The sequence below is a fragment of the Cebus imitator genome, unplaced genomic scaffold (genome assembly GCF_001604975.1).
Source record: "Cebus imitator isolate Cc_AM_T3 unplaced genomic scaffold, Cebus_imitator-1.0 Scaffold237, whole genome shotgun sequence".
NCBI classification, from domain to species: domain Eukaryota; kingdom Metazoa; phylum Chordata; class Mammalia; order Primates; family Cebidae; genus Cebus; species Cebus imitator.
In genome coordinates, this window is record NW_016107552.1 from 4,068,966 (window position 1) to 4,089,465 (window position 20,500).

General features: G+C 50.3%; 1 protein-coding gene across 4 annotated transcripts in view; it reads right to left on the reverse strand.

Annotated features, from left to right (window-relative positions):
* Window positions 1–1,284: 1,284 nt before the first annotated feature.
* Window positions 1,285–20,500, reverse strand: part of SPECC1L (sperm antigen with calponin homology and coiled-coil domains 1 like) — a 105,981-nt gene continuing 86,765 nt past the window's right edge. Inside the window, exons 13-16 of one of the 4 annotated variants that reach the window (XR_001816336.2) lie at window positions 7,262–7,378; window positions 6,267–6,326; window positions 3,240–4,475; window positions 1,285–3,202 (exon numbers count right to left, since the gene is read on the reverse strand). Coding sequence is in view for 1 of the 4 variants with exons in the window: in XM_017498135.2 (XP_017353624.1) it covers window positions 4,386–4,475; window positions 6,267–6,326; window positions 7,262–7,378 (267 nt within the window). In the remaining 3 variants the exon portion in view is untranslated. Of the gene's footprint in view, window positions 4,476–6,266; window positions 6,327–7,261; window positions 7,379–20,500 lie in introns of all 4 variants that reach the window. The other 3 variants (XR_001816338.2, XR_001816337.2, XM_017498135.2) reach the window with 3 other exon arrangements.

Genomic DNA, 20,500 nt, shown 5'->3' on the forward strand with positions numbered 1-20,500 from the left:
CCACAGAGCTGGCCAGGCAGGGCTGCTGGGGCAGGGCATGGCACCTAAGCCCAGGACCGAAGCCCCTTGAGGGTACTGGAGGGGTGTAAGGGACCCTTCTGGGATCTCTCCTCTCTCCCTGGAATCTCACAGCTTCCCCCTTCCACCAATTTAGCCTCCCCTCAGAGATTCTGGAACTTTCTGTCAAGGTAGAAATTATGCCCTCCCCAGAGGTGCTGCCCTGGAGAGCTGCAAAGCCAGCTCCGCATTGAGGGTAGCTGCATTGTGTATGGGGCCCACAGGCCGCCAGCAGGTCAGTAACTCAGCTACAGAAGGATCAGCTCAGGGCCACCCTAGTCAGCATAAGGCAGCTGAACCGCAGGTGGGAGGAACAGATCTAGGAGTGACCGCCCCACCTGGGGGCAGCGGCTAAGGGACCTGTGCTGGCTGGGCGAGGTTTAGGTGCACTGGTAGGCAGGGCAGACCCCTGCTAATTCGTGGCCGCTGCACACCAGACCCGCCCTGCAGGCTCCCCGGACGCTCGCTAGCCACTAGGGCAGAACCCCCTCTACATGGCAGAGGACACAGCACTGTGGCTGCTGAGCAAGGGGGAGCTGAGTCCAAGCCCGGTCTTGCCTGTCCTTCCACACCCAGCCCCCGGCTCTACAGCTGTTGCCTGCTGCCAACCCCGGGGAGCCTGAGCACCTGCAGGTCACAGCTCAACTCCTGGATTACTTGGGGGCAAGGCAGTTGCTGGGCCCCCAACCTCGGGGAGTCTCCGCCTGGGAAGGGCGCTCACCACAGGCCCTTGTCACAGGCCCTCGTGTGCAGGAGGTAGCACTGCCACGGGCCCTTTTGCATGTGACCTGGGCAAGGTATAAGTGTTCTCCAGGCCACGCTCAGTGTATTCACAATCACTGTAGTGGCTCACACCTGTAATCCCAAGGCTCAGGAGACCGAGGGAGGAGGACTGCTTGAACACCAGTTGGGGCAACATGGTGAAAGCCTATCTCTACAAAAAATGAAGAAAAAAATACGGCATGGTGGCTTGCGCCTGCAATCCCAGCACTTTGGGAGGCTGAGGCGAGCGGATAACCTGAGGTCAGTACCAAAATGGAGAAACCCCATCCTACTATACATACAGAATTAGCCAGGTGTGGTGGCACATGCCTGTAATCCCAGCTACTCCGGAGGCTAAGGCAGGAGGATTGCTTGAGTCCCGAAGGTCAAAGCTGTGGTGAACCATGATCGACAAAAACCAACAAAAGAACAATGCATAGAAAAAAAGGTGTATCTGGTTGACTCTGGGTAGTATGATTGTTTTCTTCTCTATTTTATACATCCTGACAATTATTTCCAAGATGATACATGCCTAAAAACAAAACCCCTCCTGGCATACTCCCTTGTCCCTGGGGAAGGCATGTGTCTGGGCTTTGCAGGGGCTTCCACTCTCCTGGGGGCAGCTCTTCCAGGGTCTCTGGGGTCTTGGCATCTGTCACAGAACCCCAGGGGTTACAAGGCTCACCACCCCACAGCCCCAAGCCATGTGGTGATATACTGTGGCCCAGGGGAGGCCACCCTGGACTCCCGGTCAGGATCTTCCCATGGGAGGAAGTGCGCCTTGGGGTGGGGCCGCAGGCTGGCTCAGGGGTGCCCTTTTCTATACAGCCAGCTCCAGGAGGCAGCTAGATTCTGGTTTATTCAATGTCAGAGGGATGGCAGGGAGGGGAGGGCAAGCTAGAAAAGCCCAAGCTGGTTGTTTCAGCCATTTTAATACATTCAAGAATACTTACTAGAACATTTAAAATTATCGTCAGCAGAAGCCTGGGATTAAGAGAAACAGAAATGCGACTGGCCCTTTTGCAGTAAAGCTTGTGCTTGAAGGAGAAGAGGCAAAGGTGCCGTAGGACTGAGAGCATCTCCAAATGTCACTTTAAACATGTGTGACCATCTATAGTCACTGCTGAAGCCCAGTGTTCTAAGGATCCTATTAGACAAGGCAAAAGGCACCCTTACCTGCAGATCTGCATGCAAACCTTCCCCAGGGAGGGGCCCGAGCAGAGTCTCCAGACAGGCAGGGCCAGGCCCTCCCCGTGCCCATCCTCTTTTTCCCTGTTGCTGACCCCAAGGCCTGACGCTGGACCCAGGAGACACCCAGAGGGAAAACACAGATATAGCCCATCCATCCATGGCCTCCTTCCTCCAGAAGATCCCGGGAACCCCCACCCCCCCATCCCATGAGGCACCAGGGCTGTGCTCACATGGCCAGCAAGGGATCAAGTTGGTAACTGCAGACCTGGGGAAATCCCCTCATTCTTAGGGCAAAACAGCCCCCAAGGACACAATAAATAAACAAAACCATGACCAGACACCTGGATCTGGACAGGTGGACCGGCTCTGTGAAGGCAAATGAGAGTACAAGCGAGAGCTGAGGACACCTAAGTGGAGAAACAATTAAAAACAATTCTCATATGAACATCAGTCACTCACGCTGACAGCGGAGCTGGCCATAAACAGAGCATCAGCAACAAGAGGACAACTCAGGGGACTGACCCAGGTGTCTGCGGGGGGTCTCTGGTATACTCTGTGGTGTGACTTTGCTTGCCTGGCTTCTCCTTTCTTAGCTGAAAACAGGCATTTCACCAAAGGGTGTTCAGCCAGCGGCAGCAGCTTGAGCTCCCGGGCTGACGCGGACAGGGCTGATGGGCATCTGATGTCGGTGTAGTGGCAGCTGCACACACACACTGCCCCTTTCTTCATAACCACACACTCTTCTAGGCTACGCAGACATGTTAAACTTCTAGTCTAGAACACCATGCTTGAATGCACATCCCTCAGCCCACAATTGGGCTGGCTGGGCCTCCTGGAAGCCCCTCATTGCATCCAGTCTGTGGGGCAGTGACCCCGCTTCCACTGGTGGCTGGTCTTCCTTGTGGTGCTCTGCAGATGACAAACACGGTTGTACTCCCGAAGCTACAGGTCTTGTCTGGACATCGTTCAAACCACACAGGAGATCCCTATTCCCAGAAAGAGCTGTTGAGTCCCAGCCTGAAAGCATCTCCAGTGACCACCTTTAAATAAGGCTTTGGTTCAAACAGCATGGACCCAGTACCTGGGGAAGGCGGGCATGTGGGGCACAGACCCAGTACCTGGGGAAGGCGGGCGTGGGGGGCACAGACCCAGTACCTGGGGAAGGCGGGCGTGGGGGGCACGGACCCAGTACCTGGGGAAGGCGGGCGTGGGGGGCACGGACCCGGTACCTGGGGAAGGGCGAGCAAGGTGGTGGGAAACAACTCAACCACCGAGCCCTGAATGAGGTCCCGCCTTGGCCATGGAGGGCAGCGGCTGCCCTCACAAGAAGAGTTAAGGCACTTTCTTCAACTCGGGCCTAGGAGGATGAAGTGACTCAGTGACTGTAATGACAGTAATGACAGTGCCTGGGCTCCCTAAAGTTGTTTACGTTTCTATTTCCTGCTTCATTCCTTGCTCTCACCATGCTAATGTACAGATCTTGTGCTTAGATTTCTATGCTTATATATGTAACTTTGGTACTAAGAGAACAGAAGCAACTTTTTCCAATATTGCTCATAACAAAACAAAAACCTTAACTGGAAAAACTCCTTATGATGAAGAAATCTAAAGCCAGAGCTGGGACTCCAAACCCTGTCCAGGATGGAAGACAGGTGGCAGAGCCCAGGCAAGGGGACCCTGCAACTGCCTCCTGTCAGAAAGCCCAGCTGCGGGAGTGCAGCAGGAGCACCCCCAGCCCTGGAGTGCCTGCACCGCACCCTCTAGATGCTCTCCTAGCTCATGCTGAAAACGCCTGGATTATGTCGGCCAGGACAGCCCTGTCAGATGTGGGGCAGCTGACCCACATCTGTGGTGACAAGCTCCTTCAAACTAGGATCGGGAAAGGTCCAGGGCACTGGGAAACACCAGGTGCTGGCTGACTTTCCTTCTGGGTTCTCACCAGCATGGAACCCACCCTGGCCAACAGTCAGGAAGTGCCACGACCAAGCCTTCATCCACCCCAGTGAGTTTCCCACAGAACTGAATCCCCTTTCCCAAGTTGAGCTGTGCATCAGCCCTCTTTGTTTGGTGCCCTAGAGCACTAGTGTAGTTCAATATTCTCTTCAGAAGGAAAACTTCGGCAGCCACTGGCCTGTGGGATGTGTGCTGAGCCCACATGACCTGAATGGATGGGTCACGTGGGAGGGACCCCAGCGGGAGCTGTGGGCCACACAGCTGAGTTCTGCCAATACGGAAGCCCCGAGCTGGAAGCTCACACGCTGCGGGGCAACCCAGAGTTGCTGGAAGCTTTACAGGGGTGTGTAGCTAATGGCGTTGGTGTTGCTCGGTCACTGTGGAGGGTCCCCCCGCTGTTGGGACAGCTCCTCCTGGCATGCTCAGGTTTCAAAGTACTTGTAGATTGCCGTCACATACAGCATCACGTTCTGCCAATCGGGCCGTTCAGTCCGCACCATTTCATTAATGTCCTGACAGACAAGGAAGAGGCTCAGTTAGAATTGCAGGTCACCTCCAGGTTGTCCCTTGGGCTCTGCCACAGCAACATGGGCTCTTGGGGTTGGATGGGGCCCTGAAATATTTTCTGGGCCTAATTACACGTTTCAAAAGTCTGGCCAAGAACACTTCCTCCCTGGGTATCAGCATCGTCCCCAGGCCACCCACCCCTGCCCCAGAGCCACAAGCAAGGTGGCTCTCTGCTCCCTGCCATGGCTCTGCAGGACTGGAAGGGTTTCATCCAGTATGGGGGGCACGGGGGATCTTCCTCCCTCCTCCCCCATCTGCCTCTCTTCTTAAACCATTCGTTGAGGGGGCCCTTTAGAGAGCCCTTCTCAGCCCCAAGCACTGGCCTAGGAGAATTTCCCTGTCAAGTGCTCCCAGAACCAACACCCTGATGGCCTTCACCATGGGCAACAGTCTGAAATCATCCAAGACGCTGCTCTGTAACTGTGCTCTGCAGAGAGCCAAGTGGCCTGTGACCAGTGAACTGATGGTTTAGGAAAATAAACTTGGGAAACTGTAGACCCACCCCTACCCCACTCCAGTGTCTCACAGCCTTTAACATGCAAAAGAAGGCCTCAAAAAGTGATACACTGCCGCTGCTGAAGGCTCAGGGAGTGTCCCAAGGGGCTGGCCTGAGAGATCCTTCCCTTTCCCGTGGGTGGGGAACAAAGGACGTGCAGCTGAGCACGCAGGATCAGGAGGGCGCCCTTGGTGACTTGCTGCAGAGAACAGAAAACCTGTCTGTTCAATGCAAGAATTTTGACTATAGAAGCTTTTTAGGGTGGGGAAAAAGGTCCACTTTTTAAAAATATTGGAAGTTTACACGTGTTGTAAAATGTCCGGGAATGGGAAAATATTTAACATTTTTTCCCTGTACAGTTGAACAGAGACCACCCTACAAAAAGCACATTTCTAGAAACGTAGATGTACCTGCAGCACGAACACGCTAATGAGTGAACATGGTTGGAACACTTCCTCAAAGCACCTCCAGTTGCTACCAGTTAGGGTGGGGGCACTGGAGATGGGGGAGGTGGCCCTAGGGGGCCCCACATATAGGACTGTTTGAGGCTTGGCTGGGCCAGTGGGTGCTCCGCCCTTTCTGAAAATCCCCTGACGGTGTGTCTCATGCAATGCTGTAGCACTCGGTTTACTTAAACCGAGTGGGTGCAGAAGGCTGGCTTTGGATTTGGACACCCTTTTTCTCCCAGAAAGTCAGATTCAGCAAGGTAGAAGCGTGAGAGGCCTGAAGAGCCTGAGAACACGCTGGGTTTCTACACGTCTCTCCCCATGCCCTAGCGAGGAAGTGCAGGAGTCTCTCATCCAGCCTCTGAAGTCGCCTGCCTTGTCTGGGAGCTGCCTTGCCCTCTCCCTCTAGACAGACAAGGCAAATGGACCGGCTGGCATGCTGTTTTTGACAGCGGCATTTTCCTCCTGACCTGAGGATTCCCTGATGAAAGAGATGACTGTGAGGGGCCTCCCCACGTCAGGTTGGCTGGGCCCGCAGTCTCAGGCCTCCCACCCTTTCAGGGGGCATCCTCAGGGTGCTTCACGTAAGCTAAAGTGCTGGGGGCCAGGAGGCATGATCCCACATCTGTACCCACCCTTGATGGGATCCTCCCTTGGCCCCAGAGCACCCCGTAGCCACCTCTTAACAGGCAGCCACACCACCCCAGGCCCACGAGGATTCAGCTTAAAGAGAATCGAACTCTTCCTAACCAGAAGGAGGGCCCTGCCAGTGACTCAGGGGGACAAGGGCTCACCAGAGTGGATTTGATGCCAACACTTTCAGCTGCCTGGAAAGCCAGCATGAAGTTCCTTCTCTGTAAAAGAAACTGTGTCACTGCAATGCATGAACAATGCATGGAGAAAGGTCACATGGCCTCCACAACTACCTGGGAAAGATGCACCTGAAGGACAACACCCACCTCCACCTGGTGCCACAACAAACCTATGCTTGGGAGCCTGAGCTTCTGTGTCTGCACCAAGTACCCTGCATTAGGCCCTGGCCACACCCCTCCCTTCCACCAACACCTGTTTCTTCCTCACTCCTGAAGAATCCCACTTCTGACGCACCAACGCCATGGCACCTGAATACATACCCCCCAAAGCTAGTTAGGAATGCTTATCCAATGAGCTTCCCCAACAGGGGTCTTCAAGGGTTGTCTGCAGGGCTGGGGGTTGACATGGGGAAGCAAAGGACTGGGGTGGGGGTGGTGGGCCTATATCCTCTCCAGCGGCCATCTGGGCAGGGCTTCTTCCCTGACCCTGTCCCCAGGGAGCTCTCTGGATGGAACCTATCAAACCATGCCCTGGGAGTGCACAGGGTTGGTGTTTCTTGCAGTTCTAAGGCCCACAATGCAGAATGGGTCATGAAGTGACAGCCCTCCCCAAGGTGGCAGGAGGCTGGCCTGGCCTGGTCAGCACTGCCTGACTACTCTTGCTTTCAGGGGGCTTCTTGGCCCCCTCCTGGTGAACCTCTTCCTCCTAAATGCAGTCACTCAGGAAAGACTGGCTGTTCCCACCGATAATGATATCACTTGGGGAATTCTGAATCAACCACATACTACACACAAGTTGGGTCAGGGACTGGTAGGCTCAGCATGAATGACCTGATCCCAGAATAAGACCCAGCTGGCATAAGGCAATCGCAAGCTAGCACTGTCGCATGTGACCTACTGATGGCAGGCACTGCCCTTGGTTCTCAGTCCTCCAACCCTATGAGGCAGATGCCAGGAGCTAGTCCACTGTGGCCTACCTTATCCTGGCTGTTCAGTTCTTGATATGGAATGTGGGCGGGCAGATAGGTATGCAGGAGGGCACAGAAGGCCAGCCCATCGTTCCAGCTGCTGCTGAAGTTTGTGATGTCAATATTCTGAAGAAAAGAAGAAAAACATGTAACAAACACACACTGGGACCCTCTTAGGAGATGCCAAGGACGCAGGAGGCCTCAGATGCTGCATGGCCTTCAAAACAAAACCAAACCCAGGGCAGGGCAGCCTCTGGAGAAACCATAGCAGGTGGGGGGCTACGTCCAAGGGCTACCTGGTGCCTATGACTCCCCGACCTGTCCCACCCACCAACTGTAGATGGCTGCCCCTGTGTAGTCATGCCTGGGCCTGGTATAACACATGGCATCTTGCTAACTTATTAGCTGTTGCTTACAAAGAGAGGCCTTCGCCACCACGCCCGGCTAATATTGTATGTTTTACTAGAGACAGGGTTTCTCCACAATGGTCAGGCTGGTCTTGAACTCCCGACCTCAGGTGATTTGCCTGCCTTGGCCTCCCAAAGTGCTGGGATTACAGGTGTAAGCCACCATGCCTGGCCTTATTACTATTTTTTAAAGAGACAGGATCTCACTCTCTTTAGGCTGGAGTACAGTGGCACAATCACAGCTCACTGCAGGCTTGAAATCCTGGGCTCAAGTGATCCTCCCACCTTAGCCTCCCAAAGTGCTGGGATTACAGGTGTGATCCACCTTACCTGGCCCAAAATATTTTATCACATAAAATATTCTGCAATTCAGCTGGCATGCAGCCTTTATCCTTATTTGCAAGAATCCTTATGAAGATGAATCTGTACATTTCAATTTTCCTAATTCACACACTTTTGTAGACATCACAAGCTGAGAAAGAACATCGCCCAACCACCCTGTTCCACATTTCTTTATTTCATGCCATTTTCAACTGCACCAAGAGCCAGCTTCCTAGGTGACTGAGGTAGCCCAAATTTTATTATTCAAGGCAAACCATCCAGCTTGTGGGGAACATTTTACACTCCTTCCAGGAATGAGTGATTCACAGGATAATATTAACACTATTATTATTATATTATTAACTATATCTGTATAGTCTTACAAAGTTTACAAAGCACTTTATGAATCTTGACCCCTCTTTATATACTGTTAGGACATAACACCAAGTCGGGGACCTGTGGCTCAGAGACAAGGGCAGGTGGGGGCCATGGGAACCCAGGCTCGGAGCTGCAAGGATGTATCCAACCAGCAAGGGCCCGAGTAGAGCAGGCTGGGCAGGCCGCCCCTGCGAGGGAGACCATCAGTCCAGCCTCACAGCTGGACTTACAAAGCAGCAGACCATGTGGAGGATCACGAGGCTGACTTCTCATCACCTGCATCATCAAAATGCATTGTCTGGCCCCTGACTGCACGTGCCCGGACGCTCCAGTGTCTATGCAAACCATGAGCCTTCAAGGACGGCAGCCCCGAGAGTTACTTTCATTGGCCATTTCCTCTCATCAACCTGACCATCTGCTGCTTCCAGCTTCTCTGATGTGACCCGGAGACACTGTTATAAACTGTGAGGAAAGTCACCAGATTAAGGAACAAGGAAATGCAAACCTGCCAAGAGTTGCAGGGGAAGGTGGCAGCAAGCCTGTAGTGGCTGTTGTGTGTGCTGCCAGGCGTCCGCTGACATCAGCCCTTCCCAAACACCTGGGCCGGGTGAGAATGCCCTCTGCCTCAGTGCTGCAGTCCTCACACTTTCTGGCCATGAAGACACAATCCTGAGAGTAGGCCCTACTATATTCCCAAGAGGCCTGGCCCGCCCTCCACAAGGCTCTCTGCTCTGGCTATGATTTAATAGTCACCACTCCATAAAGGGTTCTGATAACCTAATGAAGAAGGTGCCTTGTGGCAAACAGTGCTTGACAGTTACTGCTGACTAAAGACCCCAAACACATGCATATGCATGCAACTTCACCTCTTTGATCTCATCTGAATCTCAGAAAGCAGCTCATCAGGGAGGTACCTAGGACCAGGGAGGAGTGCTTGGCAGGCGGCAGTGAAGACGGGACGGGAACACTTGCCCCAAGCATCCTGTGAGCAGTATTCACTTTAACTCTCACAGTCACCCAGAGCAGTCTGGAAGGAGGGTGAGGCTCTGAGAAGCCAAGACACTCACCCAAGCCACAGAGTGGGCTGTGGGATCATTCAAAGTGAGGTGTATCACAGGAGGATGGCCTGCTTTCCTTTAGGCATCTAGGTAAGAGTTCCTAATGCTATGTTCCTACACCTTTCCATAGTGTTAAGTAAGTCTAGAATTGGGGTGCAGAGAAGAGGCAGGAATTAAGTATGCAAGACAAATGAAGAATGGACCAGGACTCACTTGCTCCATAATTTGCAGGGCCCACTATAAAATGAAAATGCAAGGCCCCTTGTTCAAAATGCAGAGGAAAAAGTCTATTAAAGGTACTAAAGAAAGAGCCAAGTCTAAGGGACTAAGTGCTTGATGAAAGAGGCATCCTTGCAGGGAGAGGGGGCCAGGAAACTTCTAAGTGTGGAGCTCTGTGCAAGGCCAATGGCAGCCCTTGGCCCCCAGAGGTCACAATCACTTCTGGAGGAAAACAAACCTTCACTTCCTGCCACAGCCACCCCTTCTGCTCCCTGAAATGCAGGCAGCTCTGGCAGGGTCGTGGACGTGCCTGGCCTCACTGCCACATGGCGCCTCGAGGCAGAGGCTCCTGTGTCCCATCCGCCTGGCTGTGGGAACCCAAGCCTTCTCCCTCCGCTTCCTCAAGATAAACCCAACACCCTGCCAGGGAAGAAGCTGCTGCTCCAGCACCCCCGCCCCAACTGGAACCTCCGGGAAGAGAGATTTCATTTAGAAAGCATGCCACGGTGACCTGAACCGGGAGGAAAACAATGGCTCCTTCAGTTCCAGGCTAGGGGAGTTCATGTTTGAGTACCTGACAATTAATTTCCTATCAATATAACTAAAGCCCAAACGAACGCTCCCTTAACCCTTGGTGAGCTGGAGGGCAGCCAGGCCAGGCTGCCCCACATGGCTCCAAGGCACCCTATGTGACAAGCTGGAAGCCAGAGAGTAGGGAGCCCAAGTGAAGCCTGAGTGCCCACTGACTGCTCTGCCCCCTCCTCCATCCAAAGAGACCATGTGGGGAGAATGAGCCAGGCTTTGAAAAAGGGGTTCCTCCACGGAAGTGAGGAAGAAACCTACAGCCCTCTGCTTCCAGCCTCACCAGCAGTTGCATGGTTTGGAATGTTCCAGGCTGAAAAGTCTAACTGCTGAGGTCATATTGACTAAATATAAGAAAAGCTGGGTTCTCTGGAAGGCACGGCACTAGAACAACAGGCAGGAAGGTGGGGAGCTTCTCTCCACACGGCTATCACGGCCCATTAATATTATGACAGGATCAGTAGCTTGGAGAGGAAACACATGGAACGACACAAAATCACATGGAATCACCAGAGAAATGGCTTGCTTCTCCCTTTCTCACCCAGTCAAGACCCTTGTTCTGCAGGTGGGACTAGAACGCAGTGAGGCCTCCTCCACCTACTACCAGCTGCCACCAATCACAAAATCCGTCAGCTATTCCCAAACCCAGACCACAGAGGGCTCTAGGCTGCCAGGGGAGCACAGGGATAGGCGAGTGATCCCACAGACCAGCTCTGTGCTTGGCCTCTTGGAGCCTCAGCCTCCTTCCAGACCGCTCTAGTGGCTGTGAGAATTACAGTGAGGTGTTGCTCACAGGATGGTTGGGGCAAGGGTTCCTGCCCCATCTTCCCTACTGCCTACTGAGCACTCCTCCCCCGATCCCAGGGGGATCACCAAATGTCTACAGGCAGCCCCCAGACCTGCCTCTTGCTATCTGCCCCTCATGCCTCTGTTCCGTGCCTGGACCCCACAAAGAGCCTGGGAGCAGCCTGGTGTTCTGTCTCCAACTGCATGAAGTCTGGAACTAAATTTTCTGTTGCTTTCTAAGGTGGCAACAGGTACAGGCAGGTGAATCTGTCTGTGGATTGCTGGTCTCTGCAGTGTATGATCCCTACCTTCCCAGGAGGGCTAAAGTCACCCTGGATTTTCTTGGCAATTGAGGAAAAAAGCTAAAGCTTTTATGCCTTGGATAAAAACAACTCACCACCACCAGTATGAAGACTGTGAGCAGGGGTCTGAGCCAGGTCTGACACCTCCTGGGCACACAGCCCCTGGCTGTCTTGGACTTCAGTGAAGCAGATTTCAGCCCACACAAGATGACGAGTCTTCGACCCCTTCTGAAACTGTGATGTGCTTTACTCATGTAAGGTTTTTTTTAGGGTTTTGTGCCTCGGCTGCTCCTTCCTGGAGCCCTGCACCTGGGCACGTGGCCACAAGTCTGCTGACCCTCATCATATCCATGTTGTGGGTAACACCCACTATGGGCACTGAGGGAGGAGAACTGTCCAGACCCCAGGCACAATTAGTGCCTGAAGAATATCTACGTTTATAGTGTTATTGCTCAGCTGTTTCCTTTATATAATCTTTCATATATAATCATATATTAGTTTATAGAATTAGTGCTTGAAGAGTAACTTACTGCTTACATATATCTAGCCTACTTAGCTCTAGATAATCTTTCTATACAATCATATAGGTATTGTAGTCAGAGCTGTACTGACACATTTGGTGCTGATTTACATAATCCTCCTATATAACCATATAGTAGTTTGTAGTAGGAGGAATGCCTAAAGCAGTCACAGAACAGAAGCAGTACATGGGAAAACAGCCAGACCAGGACGAGAACCAAAGATCCAGGCGGTGGTGTCCCTGCCTGAAAGGGCATATGCTGTATGGCAGACTTGGAGCAAGTACCTCTCTTCCTGATAAAGGAGTGTAGTACCTTGCATCCAGTTCCTGTGGAAAGCAGGCCTCCAGCCTGAGATCCTGGAAGTAACTGAGGAAGAAGAACCCCTCTGGTGTGACCAGTCACTGAGGCTGTACACCCTGTCAGTCTTTTCTCCATTCTGTGCTAGCTCAAAGAATCCTTCCATAAATATCTTAAGAGAAGAGCACCAGTCTGTCAGCTCCCACTGCATTAAGCTTAAAGTAACCTTCTATTAGAAATCCTTTGAAGTCTCCAGCCCCCAGATAAGAAGTGTTGCGCATGACACCTGTTGCACACAGCCCACCTCCTTGCCTCGGTGACCTAATGGGGGTGGACCCCTTTTCTGTACACAACTCTACTACTGTGCATGGCACAACCCCTTACTGTGCAGGCCCACCTCTCTGCCCAGGTGACATAATGGGGTGGTTCCCTCACTTATAACTCATGTGATTATGTATGCCCTATTACTAAGTCTATAGATGATGACCTCACTCACGACCCTGCCCCCTGCTTGTACCCAATAAATACAGATGCTCTTGGGCATTGGGGGGCCACCGCTGATCTCTGCTCACAGATGGTGTGGCCCCCTAAGTCCAGATGCTCTTCGCCAGTTCTTCAGTGTCTGGTCTCTTTACTTTTTGGATCTTGCACCTCAGCACAGCATAAGGGACACCTCACGACCCTGCGGGGCCTCTACAGCCCTACACATGGGACCTGAAAACCTCCACCTGCCTCCACTACTCCACGTTTTGCTGCACATGGAGCAATATCATATGCCTTGGTATGTGGTTCCTTCCTTTCCTCCCTCTCCCCTTCTTTCTAAGGGGGTTTGGATGAGGAACTCAAGATAACAAACTAGCTCGATATCCCCACTGCTGAAGTTCTCACTCAAAACACAGTGGTAGGAAACATGCTCTACAATCACTTGTTTCAAAGCCATCTGGATGCCCCGAGGCAGAGCTTTCCACCACAGGAGGGCCATGCTGCCCAGTGTGTGGCTTTGTTTTCTGCAAGCCTGCAAAGGTCTTATCAGGCTTGGTATACAAATAGAATGCAGGCCCTGGAGTCGTGTTCTTCCACTAATGGTAACGGAGACCTCCACCTTGGAGAGCAGGACACACAGCAACACCCTAAAATCTGTGGCCCCAGCATGGAATCCACAGGTGGAAGTGGCCATGGTCACACATCTAGGGACAGCTTGGGGGAAAAGGCAGCTGGGCCGACTGGGTAGAGGGCCTGGGGATGGGCTGCTCTTTTTGAGGGCTCATTTGCACATTCGGTGAGTCCTTACCCCTGGGATTTCATGGGTGGGTGTCTTGTTGGACAGGTGTGACGTGGACTTGACATGGGCCAGGGCTCAAAGAGGTTTAAAGGGAAGTGTGGCTGGACTGGGTCAGAAGTATAGCCAGGAGCAGGGGGAGGGCAGTGAGGGATGTCAGAGGCCGGCTGGGCAGTGGCTGCAGAGGTTCGTATCAGCCTAAACTGGGGTGGTGGGTGGGAGATGGAGGGCCACGGAGATACTTGGCAGCTAAAGAAAACTAGACTTGGTGACAGACTGGCTATGAGGAGGGAGAGCACATGTAGTGCTCGGGATCAGCCTTGGCTTCTGTGGGCAGAACCAGACACTGGTGGTGGCCTTCACAAGGGCAGAGTTCACTGGAGTGAGCGTTGAGCAGATGAGGGGTATGTTTTTGACACCTTAAGTTCAAGGTACCTTGGAGATACCCAAAGGTGCTCGGTGGCACTGACACGTGAGTCACGAAAGCAGTGCAGAGAGACAAATTGTGGCGTCATCAGAGTCCTGTGTGGGATCCTCTAGGGATGGCTGTAGTGGACCATAAGCAAGAAGGGGCCTTGGATCCAGCCCCTCAGAACTCCCAGAACTAATGGCCATGAGGAGAGTGGCCTTTAATGGGACACAGGGAAGGGCCGGGGGCTGGGGGAAAGAAACCAGAAGACAAAGGAAGAGTGTGTTTGAGTCAGGAGACAGTGGTCCATGCAGCAGTGATGCGGAGGGGCCACGAGGACTTCCAGCCTCCTGCAGTTAGAAACACGAGTTGCCATTAAGCATCAGGAGCAATGGCAAACAAAGGGAAGCGCAGGCACAAATCAGGTTTGCGTTTTTTTTAAAAAGGCAGGGAGTCTCACTAGGTTGCCCAGGCTAGGCTTGAACTCGTGGGCTGAAGGGTTCCTCCTGCCTCAGCTGCCCAAGTAGCTGGGACTCTGGGCATGTGCCGTGCAAATCAAATTTTCAGAAGCCAGCAGAGTACGAAGTTAGATGAGCTATAATAGTGTTACAACTTTCACAGCTATCCCTTCTTATGAGTTTATTTCACAAAGCTTGCCTAGAAATGGCATTTGTATTTTGTAAAAGTGGTGTTTTCTCTCATTATCTTCCAGGGGTTTCCCTCTGAGGGAAGGCCATTCATGCTTTGCTGAAGAGCGGAGGGGCTGGAGGGCCAAGGGCCTTCCACTCTGCACTCATGTCCTGACTCCTACAGCGACAGCTTCTGGTGGAGGCCAACAGGGCCCTTTAAAGTAAACTATCCTTAAAGCCAAAACTCACACTTATTTGGGGGAAAATGCATACTAATGGAAGGAATTTCTATTGTTCACTATTCACAGGCAATTGTGCCAATCCAAGAAGGAAAAAAATTAATTTTTTTTTACCAAGTAAAATTCAATGGTATGTTAATATATCATAACCAGTTAGGATTTACTATGCAAAAGTTTCAATATTAGANAAAATATACTACTAATTATAATGTAAGTTTCTTACTGATTAATTCAGATTTTGCATTTAGTTTTTTTCAGGTCAATTTAGAGCTTTTCTACTCTACAAGATAATTCCATGTTTGGATTAGGGTTAGCAAAACAGGAGGGATGACGTGCCGGAACAGAAGTTCGAAATGGCCTCTGCACAGACGCGAGTGAGAAGCTCTGCCCCATTTTCTCCTAAGGGCACATGTCCTTCAACCAGGAAACGTCGACTAAGAGATGTAAGAGCGGACAGACGGGGCCTGTTTCACGGTTGCCATTTGTTGTCCTTTCTATCCTCATAAAGACTCCTGACACCCCTGCCCCTCCAAGGGACTGGCTGAGTGTTTCCACTCACTGCTTCCTGACCAAGGACGGAAGCCCCAACTGAAGATCTGACCCTGCCTTCTGTCTTGTGGCCTTATGGTGGGATGTGAAAGCTAAGAGATTATACCAATCTCCACAAAAAGATTAAAAATATGTCATAAAATAGCTAAATGTTTTAATTTGTTTGAACTTTAATTAAGGGCCATAAAACATACTCCCAAATACCACATGCTCTTCAAATAGCTATTAAGGTTCTGGTCTATTTAAGGAAATGCCATTTTTATGGGCACAGGGCAAGAAGCCAAAGGCTCTGATTCATCTCTCTGCTGACACACGCAAGCATCCACTTCCTCATGCCTGTATGAGCCATGAACAGCACTGTCCCCAGGTCCACACTGTGGCAGAGGTGGTCCGTCACTGGTCCTCCAGCCTCACAAGGACACCACGCTGTTGAGCGGCAACCCAGTGCATTCGGATGAAACCTGTTTGGGGATTGCAGCCCAGCCTCGTGAGGTAGGAATGAGTTACTAACAAAGCCCTGGCCCACGGCGCCCCCCTACACAATGGGGCAGAGTTTGGGAGCCTGAGTGATGTGGGTGGGGTTCCTTTCCTGTGTAGTACGGTGGGAGAAGACATAAGGTCAGAAAGAGAGAATAGTTAAAAAACTCCATAGTTAAAAAACTATGGAGAATGTTGATTGCTATCTCCAGATAGTGGCTGTCAGAAGGCCCAGAAGGCCCTGGGAATGATGAACGGGTGCCTGCCTGGGGCTGGTGGTACCTGCGGGGTAACCTGGCCAGGCCCTCTAGCTGCTGATCTAAGGGTGCTGCCCTGGGTACTACAGTGTTCCATCTCCTCCTTGAGGCTGGGCCAATCTCTGCTCCAGGTCAGGGGAGGGGAGAGAAGAAAAAGGGAGGGAAGAGGCAGAGAAAGGGAGGGGAAGCAGCATGTTTTCAGGGAGAGTCTTGCTGGGTGCACCATGGAGCCCAGGTGTTGGTACTTATGTAGTAAACAGGGAGCAAGAAGGGAGGCAGGACAGGTGGCTGAGGTGGAGCTGGCAGCCTCCGGAGACAGGCCCTGCATATCTTTGCTTTTGATCTAATATGGACCCTCAATCCTCACTGTGTGCCAGAATCCTGCAAAGAGAGTTTTCCTATGCTTGCCCCACCCCAGAGACGTTCATTCACGTGGTATGAGCAGGTCAGGGCATAATCTTCTTTAAAGGTCCCCAGGTGATCTGAATCCACGGCCAAGAGGGAGTCTCACCATTTGAAAAACGAAGGTAGGTGGCAAGTGCAATGGGGTGGCACATCTAAAATGTGACATTGGTGAGTTTATGGTGATACCTACACAAAGGTACACCCAGCCTGGCTTGCAAGCCACTCATGAACCTGAGAGCTGGAAAATCAAGGGACAGGACCAAGCACCTGACGGAACTAGCTGACCAAACCATAGTCAAGGCAGTTGAATAGCTGACAAAGGGGTTTCTCTGTAAAGAGGACGCCTAATGAAGGAAGGAGTCACAGAATTACCCAGAATTTCTGACCTTGTTATCAGAAACAGTGACATCTCAGAAAGAGGCAGCCAGTCCTGCTGCGAATGGACAGAACTCCACAGCTGAGGTGTTTCTACCAAAAACATGGACTGGAATCAGATCTAACCTCCAGCTCTGCCTACCAGTTTACACCACAAACAACAGCATGGGGATGGAACCAACAGAATCTAAAACGTGGGTCTCTCTATAGGATCCACAATCAATCCCATTCCTTCAAAAAGAAACTGAAAGGAAAAAAGAAGACAATTTACGGACTGAAAGAGACCTAAAAGAGACATATTCTCCAAATGCAATGTGAGAACCCTATTTGGATCTTAACTCAAGCAAACCGATCATGATACAGCGGGAGGTGTGAGCTCTAAGTGTGTGGTGACATTAAGTGGCTGAGGTTTGCTTCCGAATCCTCCAGGTGGGTGTGGGAAGAGCAGCCCTGTGCTGATGACTTGTCGCTAGGGTTTTGTACAGGAGGGTTGTTTTACTATTCTCATGACTTCAGTGCATATTTGAAAATTTCCATTAGAACAAGCAAACATGAACTCAATCAACAACAGAAAAGACAACCCAGTTGCCCAAATATAAAAATGAGCAAAGGACATAAATAGAACATTTCCCCAAAGAAGATATACAAATAGCCAAAAAGCACATAAGAAGGCTCAACACGGTTAGTCACTAAGGAAATGCAAATCAAAACCACAATGAGATGACACTTCATACCCATTGGGATGGCTACTATTTAAAAGAAAAACGCGGTGAGGATGCAGATACTGGAACGCTTCTATTTCGCTGGTGGGAATGGCAAATGATGCCGCTGCTGAGGGAGAGCTTGGCAGTTCCTCAGTAAGTTCAACACAGAGTTAACACACAACCCAGCAATCCCACTCCTCGACTATACTTCAAAGAGCTGAAAGCAGATGCCGAAACAAATACCTGTACAGGAACGTTCCCAGCAGCGCTATTCACAACAGCCAAAAGGTGGAAACAACCCAAATGCCCACCAACTGACAAATGAATAAACAAAATGTGGTCTATCCATACAATGGAGTATTTTTGGCCATAAAAAGGAATGAAGTACAAATATACGCTACAACATGCATAAATCTTGAAACATGATGCTAAGTAAAAGTTAAACACAAAAGGCCACACATTATATGATTCTATTTATATGAAACATCCGTAGTCAAATCCAGAGGCAAAAAGTAGACGAGTGGTTGTCTAGTGCTGAGAAGGGGAAGGAGCTGACTGATGAATGGGTAGGCGGTTTCCATTTGGGATGATCTAATTTTGGAACTACGTAGTGGCGATGAATACATATTGCAGATGCACTTAATGCTACTGAATTGTAGATTTAAAAATGATAAAATGGTACATTTTTGTTATATACATTTTACTCAGATAAAAAAAGCTGCCAGATGTTCTGAAGTAGTTTATGCCCAGTAACTCTATACACTAGGTGGATCTCATACGCAACTAAATTATCCTGGAGTGTTTACTGAGAAGTTACATTAAAACTCAGATGATGCATGAGTTCTGTGAGAATCTATTATAGCTTTGCTTAAAAAATTTAAAAATAGATACATTTCTTAAAAACAAAACAGCAGCTAAGGGTAGGAAACAGGGTATCAGTCAGCTTTCTTCACCACTAGGAAAAACTGAGCACCTCTGGTATGGCAAAAGGAACCTGACAGATGTCATCCTCTGTAAATGGCTATTCCCAAGAAAGGGAAGCCATCACTGATTCTGTGACAGAAACAGCCGTATTTACTCACGACCATGTTGCCCCATATGCTCAAAGTAGCAAGCATACTTCTCAGATATAGCTTCAACTATATTGAAGCGTCACAAAAACAAAGTCTATAGTATAATAATATGTTTTGGATTTAATATGTTTTAACTCTTTTTAGTCAAATGAACCTATTTTGAGGGACAGTTAAAAATAAAATAGGTCAGCCAATGTCACCCTAAGAGATAGGAATTAGTGTCCCCATAAACCCCTCCAGAAGGAGATGCACACAGGAATCATGATGTCTGCTTTCTGATAACTTAGGAAACTGCTTTCAGGCAGAGATGGGTGTCAGGTGAGAGCCACTGGCTGGGTCACAGCTGATTAATGAACTCTGAGCATGTTGTGAGCAGTTTTATTAGCACCTGAGGAATAAATACTGTCTTTTCCCACAGATTTAGTTTAGCTTTGGCAGAGGATATTACTCACTAAAATGCAATCTTAACTGAAGAAGACCCTCATGGAAATCCTCAAGCAAGATCTGCCCCTGTGCATGCTCTGAGGAAGAGACTGGGCAAGGGAGGTAACGGTCCAGAGTCTTGTCCACATCCAGACCCCCAAGAGCTTTCCCAGTCTCTTTAGGGGAACTGGAGTGTTTGAGTGGAAGAAAAGTAGGCCTTCCAAAACATCCAGGGGGTCCTTCTTTAATTTGTCCTCAGGACAAATGTTACCAATTCTGTCTTCAGGCTCAAAGAGATGAATGTAGTGAAATCTGAATGGTGTCACCAGCCACGGCTATGTAGAGACCCTGTTCAGATGCCTTCTCTGAGAAAAGCCTCTTTATGCTAGAACCTTGTGATTACAGGAAGAAACTTCAAGGAAACTGCTCCTCCATTTTAAGTCCTTGGAAATTCTTTATACTGATTTGAAAGCCACATCTCTGTAGATCACTGGAAAAGCAGAGAGGTATGGCAGAGGCATCCAAGGTTTCGGAGTCCCATGGATCTGTCCTTTAATTGTTGGTGGCACTTTGTACTGCCTGTAGGACTGTGGGCACATAGTTTTAACTTGTATGAGTCTCACTCTTCTCATATGCACAGTGGAAAAAATAATGAATGAGGATTTAGTAAGATGACACCTGTAAGGCTCTCCAGCTGAAGCTCAACACATCCTGACCTCTTCTCCCTCCATCCTGCTCTTTGCCCCTGAGATGGTGTCAATTACAGTTTCTACAACACAAAAGTGTGAAACACAAAAGTGTGAAACACAAGATTGTTCCCCTGGCCCCAGAAGAGGCCTCTGAACACCAGAAGACAGGTATGCTGGTTCCTGAGTCCCTTTTTCTAGACAGTACCCCCAAATTTCAGGAGATCCTGCCATGTGGCCAGAGGTGAAGATGTGATGAATCTGCAAGCAGCCAGAGAAAATTTTGTCACCAGGTCTCCAGGGTGTGAACTGCAATTACGCACTTATATGACTCTGCTTCTCTCTCTTAGGCTCCTCAGGGGTGAGCCTCATCTTGATCAAGTGCTGAACAGTAAACCTGGCACACTCTTCAGGCAAACAAAGGTTTGTTGGATACATATTGGTGTAAGAAAACTGCATCCAGAAACAAAGTCCAGAGAATTTAAAGAGAAAGAAAAAAGCATGCTTCATTTCTAAAAATGAGGTCTGTTAAAAAAAATATGAGGACACTTTATAAACCAGAAAGGATGGGCAAAGAATGTATTTGGGGCCGGGCGCAGTGGCTCACGCCTGTAATCCCAGCAATTTGGGAGGCCGAGACGGGCGGATCACAAGGTTAGGAGTTTGAGACCAGCTTGACCAACATGGTGAAATCCTGTCTCTACTAAAAATGAAAAATTAGCTGGGTATGGTGGCGCATGCCTGTAATCCCAGCTACTCAGGAGGCTGAGGCAGGAAAACTGCCTGAACCTGGAAGGCGAAGGTTGCAGTGAGCCAAGATCATGCCACTGCACTCCAGCCTGGGTGACAGAGTGAGACTTTGTCTCAAAAAA